The sequence below is a fragment of the Austrofundulus limnaeus genome, unplaced genomic scaffold (assembly GCF_001266775.1).
Source record: "Austrofundulus limnaeus strain Quisiro unplaced genomic scaffold, Austrofundulus_limnaeus-1.0 Scaffold122, whole genome shotgun sequence".
NCBI classification, from domain to species: domain Eukaryota; kingdom Metazoa; phylum Chordata; class Actinopteri; order Cyprinodontiformes; family Rivulidae; genus Austrofundulus; species Austrofundulus limnaeus.
The window spans coordinates 618,554-629,785 of NW_013952524.1; the positions used below are offsets into that span (position 1 = coordinate 618,554).

Consider the following 11,232-nt stretch of genomic DNA (forward strand, 5'->3'; position numbering starts at 1 on the left):
ATTTTATTTTATTTTATTTTATTTTGATTGCATGTTTTTGTTCTTTGTTATTTTGTATTACAAATGAAATGAATCAATTTCTAAATAAAAATAAAAATAAAATAAAATCCTTGCCACGAAAGGCACCTTGGTAGTAGTGAAGTGTAACAACACTGCGTTACCCAGAATTGCAGTCACCTTTTAACTGACTTATACTGTAGCCTGGCCAATGCTTRAAAAAAGGCCARAATTTGGCTCAGTTAAACGGCCAAACAATCAATCAGTTGACCTCTACTCTTAATAAATCCTTGTAAATTGGTGTTTTCTTGTGYCAGCGTTTACTTTAAAGCCCTCTGTTCAGGACTGGTGCCTGCAGCTCTCGTCTATCCCCACGCCCGACTCCAGAGAACAGTGATACACTTCGATCAAGCAATCCACCARTTAACTGTAATGGTGATKTAACTTGTAGCTCAATTGTCAGCAGTGATTAAATGACAGCAGCTGGATTTTGTGCTTCACATTAGTGGATGTTTGTCTCAAAGTGTTGACTTGCATAAATGCACTTGTGATGGTTTAATGACTAAAACGAGACTTCAGCTGTCTCCACATTCACGTTCAGTTATTTTTAGTTGCATAAACAAGGTTTTGATGTTCACCCACTCATGTATGTTTCTGTTGTTTCCATGTTTTTCAGCCAGTTTTATGATGCTTTTGCTTATTTTAACKAAGCTGGACTGAGTACCACTGTACGGCCCAGCAAGAGTGTACTTATTTCCAGCAGTAGAAATGGTTGGGAGATGGTTATTTAGTTCTATTCATTGCTTTTTTTTTACACCCTACAGGCTCTGAGACTTGAATTAAATTTGAAACTGAATTTTTGAAAAAAAATCTGTGAGATTGCCCTATATGTCCATGTACTTGCAAAATGGGGGGAAATCTGTGTAATCTACAGACAATCTGTACAACTTGATTTGATTTATTGATTTAACAGGAAAAGATTACTAAAAATCAAGCCTGACTCAGCATAATTGCTGTTTTACAGCAGGTTCCTGTTCTGCAGCACATAAAACACTCAGAAATACAGCATCACAATCACATCATTATACACCATAGACACAAAGACAAACAAGCATACCAAATTTCAGGAAGGCAGAGTTTGCAAAATAGGACGTCTAAATGAGCACAACAGAAAGTGTCCAGCAGATGGCAGACAAGATTCTTCTTAAAGGGCTGTAGTTTTGAAATGGACTTTATGTTTTGAGGAATGTCATTCCATGCTTTAGTATAAACATAGAAGAAAGACCTCTGGCCGTAACAGTTTTTAAAAGTTATGGTTAGGTATTAGGTATGTCAGTTGTCCTTTTGTAACAGATCTCGTTGAATGACCACTTCCAGAATTTGATTTGGGCAGCAATGCACAGAGAGTTCCATAATTGGCACCTTGGAAGATCTGAAAATATAAATTAATACCACTATACAAAACATAATTCTGTAAAGTCAAGGCATCAGACAATGAAAGAACTGTACAGTGATGAGTCCAACCAGGAAGTTTTTTATGAATTTTGTAGGCCCTGTTGTAGAGCCTAACTATGTGTTCTAAGATTTCAGTTGTTGTAAGAGACCAAACAGGTAAACAGTACGACATGGTTGAGAGTATAATGGCATGAAGATAGATATTTGAAACAGAAGATGCCAGATTGGATCTAATTTTTGAATAAACCTATAATTTCTGTTTCAACTTAGTGGGACTTGTACATGATCAAGATAAGTCAAATGAGAATCCAAAGTAATTCCAAGATATTTGTATGTAGTGACAATATCAAGGGGTTTGTTTAAAAAAGTGAGTTGATTTGTTATATTGAAATGTCTCCTGGGTGAGGAAAAATACATGCACACAGTTTTTTTAACATTAACTGACAAAAGATTATCTTGAAGCCAACCACGAAATGTCTGAAGATCTGCTTGTAACTGACTATTAATAGATTCAATATTGAAATCAGACAAAAAAGAACAGTATCATCAGCATACATTAAAATATATAAAATATATATAAACTTGACATGTGAAGTGCAGCTTCAAGTGAGACAACTGTTAAAAACTCAACCAACCCAGAAACACATTTTACCTAGCTGGCGGAAGTTCTCTTCAAGCCCACTCCAGAAGTTTTTCTCAATGAAGCCTTTCACCAGCCCCCATGGCTGTTTCCTGTAACGCAGCTCTGTTGAAACCCTGGGAGACAGAAACGTATTTATACGTGTGTGGCCTTTTCAGTTCTAAAATAGCACATATAAAAAAATGTCAAAAAATAAAAAATAAATAAATGAAATGAAAAGCACATTTAAAGCCAGGACTTGATTAATAATTGCGCAAATAAAACGGGACCACATTCTGCTCACCGTAACCGACACTTGTTCTTGGCCACCCGTGTGAGCATGTAGCGGTTGAGAGTGTAGAAGTAATCGTGGTAGGGCACGTCATGCGTGATGACCTCTGCATCGATGATGTAACACTCACTCTCCTGACTGGCTTTGTACAGAGTCTAAAAAAAGAAATTCAGTTTAATTTAATTTAACATTAACAACTGCAACAGCTAAATACAGTCTTTTTCTTTTGCCTCCACACTGGAAGATCTGCCTTCAAATCTCCTCCTCTCTTACCTTCAGCCCAGTTTCCTGTCTTTTTGTTAGCACCACCATCTTCATACAGCCCAGTAGGTCTCACTATCATCGTGTAAACCTTCCCTTTCTCTCTTGCGGCTACCTTTCTGTCACAAATTTGGACATTTATCTTCGATCCCTCCACCGAGTTTGTACTCTTTTCTTTACTGCTTGTTACTTTGAATGGTTGACCCCAGGCACTTAAAAGTCATCCACTTTTATTATCTCTACTCCTTGCAATTATACCCATGCAGCACATAGGTATGGGCCAGATTTGGTGTCAAGCTGGCTCCGCTGGTCGACTGCTGGCATGGCAAGTGGCAGTGTTGTATAAAGTACCTCAAAGTGATACTTGAGTAAAAGTACAAGTACCTTATCATAAAATTACATCGGTAAAAGTTAAAATCTCCTCTAAGAATATTGCTTGAATAAAAGTCCTAAATGGTAAATGGACTGTACTTATATAGCGCCTTTCTATCCATCACCCATGCACACACACATTCACACACTGATGATGGCAAACTACATTGTAGCCACAGCTGCCCTGGGGCGCACTGACAGAGGCGAGGCTGCCATACACAGGCRCCACCGGACCCTCTGACCACCATCAGTAGGCAAGGTGGGTAAGGTATCTTGCACAAGGACACAACGACCGAGTCGACTGGACAGGAATCGAATCGGCGACCTTCTGGTTCCAGGTCGACTCCCCTAAACACTCTACCACAGCCGCCCCAAAAGTCAAGTAAAGTAAAGTAACTAAAGTATCTGATTTGTTTTGTACATAAGTATCAAAACAACATTTCTGATATGAAATGTACTTAAGTATCAAAAGTAAAAATAGTGAGTAAAAGTGAATGGTTAGACTTTCCAAAATACATTTATTGGGAGGTGATCTCACAAAAAACAAACAAACAAACAAATCTTTTTAAAAGCATGTAGCTGTGATGGATTGTGTATACGGTGTCAGAATCGTAAATATTTATACTTCTCGTCAAATCACAATTAAATTCACTTTATCCAGGTGCAGTTTATCAGGATAGTATTTTTTTTAAACAATAACGAGCCAAAATTAAGGAGTAACAACTTTCTACTTCTTACCATTTTAAAAAAAATTTAAGGAGTTGAAAGTACAGATAATTGTGTAAAAATGTGAGGTGTAGAAGTAAAACATTGGCTGAAAAGTGCAGATAGCCAAAATTTCTACTTAAGTACAGTAAAAAAGTATTTGTACTTAGTTATTTTACAACTCTGGCAAGTGGTTTGTCAATTGGATGTGGGCCAGGTTTGGCAATGGTGGCACTGTTTTTAAGATGGCATGCCACAACTGAACCACAATTGTGGTTTGGTTTATGTGGTGCTGGCCCATGCCCGAACCACCTTTGGCAAACWACATCTGGGCCACCAAAAGGCTGTCATTCTTTGTGACATCTGAGCTGAGTGTTAGTGCATTGTATAAGCCAACCTGGGCCAGACAAATTCTGCTATGTGGGTACAGTTTCACCCATCTCCGTCTCATTCACAAACATGGATCCTCTCCAGAGCATACATCCACCTCTCCAGACTCTTCCACCTGCTTTCTACTCTCACTGCAGATCACAATATCATCTACAAACAAATCCAGTCCATCAGCAAATTAATAAAATACTAAGAAATGCCTCAGATCTCAGTTTACCTGCGTCTCAGTGACCGTGGCTGTTTTAGGTGCCAGCGGGTTGGACAGAGAGATGGTATACAGGATCACTCGAGTCTGGTTTCCTGCCTCTTCCTTCTTCCACGGATGGTACACAACATCTACACCAAAAGATATAAAAAGCAAGGGGAGATAATTGTATTATTTCCCAAGAGAACAGACACRAATTAATTGGATCAGCRGCAGAAACATTGAGAGTACTTACCTGAGAATCGCCTTTGCTCCATGAAGTCACTCATGAACTGAGACTCTGTGAAGAGGATGTCATAGAGTTTGTCCACGCTGAACTTGTACACCTCATTGATATGCTGCCTGCCGTTCAGATCCTCGTGGAAGGCTTGGACCTCACCTACATTGCAAGAAAAACACAAAACACCTATGTTTCATGAGATGATCCTTTAATTACTGGATAATATCAGTCTGGTATAAGTAAGTACCCTCGTCATGGGTTTCTGAGGAGTCACTGAGCTCTGTTGGGATGTCTTCATTGTCGTTAAAGTCCAGTGATGGGGAGGGAACAGGACCACCAAGTCCGCTGGTCTCGGTCTTCTCCTCTACTACCAGAGGCACCGTTAGCARCTCACCGTCTGGTAAACAGTCTGCAAATTCCTCTGCTGGGAGTTCAAACTGTGGGGGATTTATAAACGTAAGTGAGGAGCCATAATACTCTACTGCATGCTAAATCTTGTTAGGAGGACTTCTTGATGATATTCTGAGCTAGAGAGGTATTTGAGTTCATCTTCCCTGCAGTAAATCACCATAAATAACTTACTGTGATTGCTGTGTCATGGTTGCCAGGGCTTGGGATGGAGTTGTTTGGGACAACTTTTTTATGGAGTGGAGGAGGACTCCCCCCCTCAGGCTTGGTTTGCTCCGTGCTGTTCTTTGTCAAGTTGTCATTGTTTATCTCATTCTCTTCGTTGGGAATCTCTTCACTGAACCTGAGTGTGCCAGAAAACAGGGATTCAGTTTCCACACATYCAGCTCTTCATTTTTAGAGTCAAGAGGTGATTGTAGACTTTTCGACAGACTCAGTATTACACTAATCACTGTGAAATGTTTGATACAAAACAGACAAGAAAATATCATAAATGGGCTGTTTCAGAGGGCTCGTTTTTCATTTGCAGAATATATTTGGGCCTGTTTGTGKTTTTTTTTCTTGGCTTTTTATCAATCAGGCTGATTATAAGTGTTTGTTTGAAATACCGTAAATTGGGGTTGATATGCTAAGACTATACAAACAATCCCATAAAAGGCACATCATTCAGTGCTTCACCAGATATCATGTAAGTTTTACTCTGTTASCTGGAGTTTATTTTATTAAATTTTTTGTATGTGTGTATGCCTCTAGGTCTATTCTGATCAAAAACCATTAAAACTGCTCAACTGAAAAATAAATGAAGTTCAAGAACAAATCGCTGAACGTGACTGGGGATAAAAACAGAAAAACATTTAAATTTATGAAAATGTACAATATGGAAGCATCTGTCTTGTTTTAAAGCTACAGACAGATTGAGTACTTTACTGATTGTGAGTCTATTTTAAGAACACACACAGGGTGTAGCCCACACTTCAGCAGAGACTAAAGGCTCCAGCATGCTGCTGCCGAAATCGTGCCGAACTGTCGCAGTTTCATGACGAAAATTGCGTCACTTCTGTTTGCATTGCCGACATTTTGGTACTTCTTGTGACGACCCGCGGGTGGAACTTTTCACCCCCCCTCCACTTAAGAACACATACGAACTATATGGTGTGATTGGTCAGAAGTTTGTGGGAGTGTTTGTGCTGAAAGCGCTCAGACGCTGCATTTGCTTCAACCACTCGCTTAAAAAAAGAAGGAAAAAAAAGCGACTCGTTCCAGAGCCGACTGTTACCAGGAAGCAGCGATTTATAAAGAGAGACAAACGGCCAAAACCTCATAAAAGGGGATAAAACAGACGGTTTTCATGGTGAAATCTGACTGACGAAAACTTTGGAGCTTATCCAGGACCAGTTTGTGGATAAATAATGTCGGCTGATGAGTGTCAAACTTTTTTTTTCCCCGCATTGGACTCCACCGGTAGAGAAATCCCATGCAGTGACGTATGCTGCAGTGGGAGGGGTTTCCCAGGAGCTCGGTGCGGTGTGTCTCAGGAACTACGAAAGGTGTGTGCGAAAACAAACGCTGTACAACCACGTGACGGCGTGTCGACCGGTCAGCTGCCGAGCGACCATTCTGCCTGCTTAAATCCACTGCAGAATTTCTGTAATTCCTCTGGCACAACAAGACATTTAAAGGAAAATCTTCAAAAGTTGTAAACAGGTTGCAGGTGTGGCTCTAAATGGGTTACATTATAAAGTTAGGGAGTGTGCTTTTGGTTTTGACTGAGACACTATTCAAGTATTTTCTGCTTCTTCCGGTGATTAGGAAATTGAGTGAAAGTGTTTATAATTTTGGTAAGAATAGTGACTCCAGTACAGGAGGACTTACCCCATGGTGTTGAAGTCATCATCAGGGGGAACATAGTCCTCATCGTCGCTGGTTAGGCCGAGCTCGTTGCCGTAGCACTGATGCACAAAGTGCCACAGTTCTTTGGGACACAGGGGCTGCGAAAGACACCGATATAAACAAGAAGGCAGCTTGAGATTCCGTTCATAATAAAATGTGCAAGAAGCAGACTGATTCAAGTAAATAAAACATTCTTGATATAAATATTTATCAAGAGAGAGAATGCCATCTCAGGTCAGATGTGTTTACCTTTTCAAGCAGTGCATTCTGCCACAGTCTGAACATCATCATGTATGTCCTGTCCCTGGCTCCAAATGAGGTAAAGAAGTGCTATAAGAAAAAAAAAAAAAAGAATCACTTATCACTGCAATATTATTGACAACAATGCTCTTATTTTGAAAAGCACAGTTATCTAAATATCTGGGCTGTAATCATAATTTCTGGTGACATTTTTTAGCTGCAATAATAGTTAACTTCTTGATAGCTATCGTCAAATATCTGTTTGTGAAAGAAATATGCCCCTTCTGGTGACAAAAAGCTACGTCACTTTTTAATCTTATTGTCAACAACCTTAAGGCCTTTTTGGAGCCTTTTTGGTTCATATAATTAGATTTTAAAGCCTTTTACGACACTGGGGGTCTGTCAAGTTGAAATATTCTTTTACCTTTTCTGTGTCGGTGCAGACCTGGATGGCATTGGGAATGAGGCGTGCAGTCTTCTCTTTAGTCATCGAGCAGATGTCCTTTAATCGGACTGTCAGCTGAACATGCACACACACACACACACACAAATCATACAGTTATACATACACATGCACTCACTCACATGTCAGCTCAATATTGCTGATAAAACTCCACAGGAGGGTCAAAATCAATAGGCCTTACCAGTGTTTCCCAGCGGAAGATGTTGCTATAAAAACAGATCCAGTTCTCGGAGAGGTAGAGTCGTCCCTGCAGGAGGATGTCCCGCTGAAGGGCACATGAGTAGTCTGCAACACAAATGAGACGCAAAAATCAAAATTGCTCGGAACAAACATGATTATGTGTTACAAAAAGACTAACATTATTATATAAGTAGCTGTAGGAATGCACATCGTCCTCTGTTTCAGGCAAAGATTTAAACAAAGATCTCATGATCTGTTAGTGCTCAGATAAAGCGTTGAGGATTAGTTTTAGCTTTGATTATGCAAAATTTTAGGTCAATATCTGTAAAACTGACAGACTTATAGACATTTTTTGTGTTTGCTAATGTCCGTTTGCTGTGGTAGTCATTTTAAATTGGGTTAATTTCAAAAGTTAATCAGTTGCAGATGAACATACAGTGATAACCTGATGAGCGTTTCATTAAAATCTGCCCAGTGCTTCATGAGATATTTTACTAACAGACAGAAAGACATACAAACAGACACAAACACACATTCGGGAGTGACTAAGTTCAGCTTTTTTTGCACTGTTAGAGACTCCAAGTACACAACAAAATGCATTTTAAAAAAAGGTAATTTGTGTGATATGTCCCCTTACAGTTTTGTGAATAAATAACTCAAATAGGTTATATATTTGATCTAATCGTTGGCATTACAGAATGTATCCATCCAAAAGAGGCCTCCAGTTTATTTTATTAATTCCATCTTCGTTATAATGTGACAGAACCTTTAAAACTGCCATGGGTTTTGRTTCTCAAGTAAATTCCTAAATCTAATACTGTACTAATATATAATTTTGTGATTCGTAAATGATGTAACGGCTATGCAAGGCTCAGGATCTACAGACAGCTCTCATGTTCTGCCAGGTTACGTCATACAGCAAAAGCTGTTTTAAAGGCAGAAAGCAGTAATTAAAAACATACATTTCATGTCAGATGCTTAAACACGGTTATTTTTGGACATAAAAAAGTGTCTGAAAAAAGACAACTCAATCAAACTAAATGAACAAATTAGTTAAAAAAGCAAAATGTAAAATATGGGCACAAATATAGTCATATATACTGTATTTTGTACTTGTAAATCAGACTTGGTTTTTGTAGATTAAGATTTGTAAGTTTTGGATATGTAAATAGGAATGTGTGTGTGTATAAAATAGAGCTGTATCTGTAAAAATAAAATTTGTATCTGTAAAAATAATATTTGTATTTGTAAAAATAAAATTTGTATCTGTATAAATAATATTTGTATCTGTAAAAAATATTTACACAAGTTACAATCTTTTTTGTTAAGTTCTGTTTACAGGGACAAAGCAAAAAACTACATGTAAATCTCTCTGCTCAAGTTCAAAACCTGCGTGTGAGTTTCAGTTTATAAGTACGAATTCTGAACCTTTTTTTCTGCCTCCAGCTGATTGGTCAATGTCTTGTCAATCATAGATTTAAYATCCAATCAGAGAACAGATGGGTTTGGTTGTCGTGCCTGCACATTGCTGTGTCTACATGGATAGATATCTTGTGTTGTGTTGCTATTGGATCATTTCAGTCACRTGACCCCCGCTACAGCCATCCAGGGAAACTCTGTTCMTTTTCCTGCTTTTTTAGTCAAGACTACTTGGTTCAACAAAAATATGAGGAAAAATAGGAATGATGTGGACTTCTTCTACCTGGCACCTTTTTTTTAACTTCTCTACACGTGGCGACGTGCACAGCTACAGTGCATGTGTACAACCAGTAAGTGTTCATCATTAAAGTCAAGGTAACAACCACACAGTTAGCGGAAAGAAATGGAAACCTGATGTTTTGACTTGGATGTTTACAGAAATATTCATTTATCATATTAATGTATTGTTGACTGAATAATGAAGAAGCACTCAGATTAATATATTACTAAAACACATCAGAACATTCAAAGACAGTAAATAAATGAAAATAAATGTATGGGTCMGATTCAGAAAATACTGAATATTTAATGTTTATTACATCATGTCCTACTACACTCGTATTTACATTTCCAAAACTTACAAATCTTAATTTACAAATACAAAGTCTGATTTACAAGTACAACATATATACGACTAATATTTGTGCCCATAATAAACAGGGTTCTATGGCGCTCAGTTAGTTTAAACTGTTTGTAGATGGCTCAACTTGTCAGAGTTTCAAGTTAAATCCATTCTTACGACCCCTCACAAGAAACAAACAAACAAACAAACAAACAAACAAACAAACAAACAAACAAACAAACAAAAGCAATCTACTCTTGATCAAAACAGACTGGAAACAAAGATTTAAAGACTTCATGAACTTTGTTTCACATGGTTGGGGTTATGTCCATCATCAAATTATCCAAGGTTAAGATTAATAAAGTGTGGGACCTCACCATGACTGATGGAACTGTTTTTAGTGCATAAAAACTTTGTGATCTAGAGACAAAACTGCAGAGTCATGTTGCTCCTGCAGGAACATGGTTAATAGATTCCAGGTTTGCGCCGGACCCAAAATTTAAATACGGTTCCAGGCTGTGAACGATCTAATCTTTGGAAAGTAAAGAGTTGCACACTGGGCTCACAGTCATTTCATGGCCTTAATACCAAACCTCAACCTCCTAGTACTTTTCTGGGTTAAGCTGGACTGATAGGTTTATTGTCGGTGTTAAAAGTTTGACAACCTATTCCAACAACATTATTAGCATTTTAAGTTGTGAGAAATAATACACTTTCTTAGACATTAAGGCCAGAGGCAGATTTTCGATGCTCACTAGAATGATGTACCAGTCTCACAGATGCTCCAGGTCTCTGTAGACCACTGCATGCAGTGAAAAAACTCTAAAAAACCTCTTCAAACTAAATTATAGTTTGATTTGACATTACATTTGATTTGAGGGCCTAAAAACCGCTGGTAAAACTAATGGTTGGAYGATGTTGCCACTGGCCATAAGAGTGGGGTCACATGCCAGGCAGTGTAGAAAGTGGGTCCATTCTTTACTCTTCAGCCAGTTCATGAGTCATGAGGACTAGAGAGGGTCAACTTTTATCTATTTAACGGAGGAAAAGCTTGCTGTTTGGAGCAGGTGTCACTTTAAATCAGGGACAAACTGTYAGAATCATATTGGATGAGGTGGAAAAACACTGTCATGATCTTATGTTGTTTTTGGACTCAGGAATGCAAACTGAGTACGAGGAGCTAATGACAAAAATAAACTTTATCACTAACAAAACAAAATGCTACATGGCTGCAGACTTACAGAACTGAGCGTAGAAGGAGGTAGAAAGAGCCACAAACGGGCACAGAAGGAGAAAGCAGTGGCGTGTAAGAATGACCAGGGGTCGGATTTATAAAACTTGCGTACGCACAATTTGAGCCCAGAAACTTGCGTTCGCCACTTTTCACGCCAAGGTTGTGATTTATAAAATCAAAACGTGATTTGAAAATGTGCGGCACCTCAGCCATCTCTGACCCATGCGCACGCTCATTTTGGAGACGTGAAACTGCAACAC

At 38.6% G+C, this 11,232-nt stretch overlaps 1 protein-coding gene across 13 annotated transcripts in view; it reads right to left on the reverse strand.

Moving 5' to 3' along the window:
* gramd1bb (GRAM domain containing 1Bb) overlaps positions 1–11,232 on the reverse strand; it is a 122,763-nt gene that overhangs the window by 10,633 nt on the left and 100,898 nt on the right. For all 13 annotated transcript variants that reach the window (XM_014015052.1, XM_014015054.1, XM_014015055.1 and 10 more), the window contains 10 exons: positions 7,699–7,802; positions 7,479–7,574; positions 7,064–7,144; positions 6,797–6,912; positions 5,099–5,267; positions 4,764–4,953; positions 4,532–4,675; positions 4,309–4,427; positions 2,376–2,518; positions 2,105–2,208 (listed from right to left, as the gene is read on the reverse strand). In XM_014015052.1, coding sequence (XP_013870506.1) covers positions 2,105–2,208; positions 2,376–2,518; positions 4,309–4,427; positions 4,532–4,675; positions 4,764–4,953; positions 5,099–5,267; positions 6,797–6,912; positions 7,064–7,144; positions 7,479–7,574; positions 7,699–7,802 — 1,266 coding nt within the window. The remainder of the gene's footprint in view (positions 1–2,104; positions 2,209–2,375; positions 2,519–4,308; positions 4,428–4,531; positions 4,676–4,763; positions 4,954–5,098; positions 5,268–6,796; positions 6,913–7,063; positions 7,145–7,478; positions 7,575–7,698; positions 7,803–11,232) is intronic.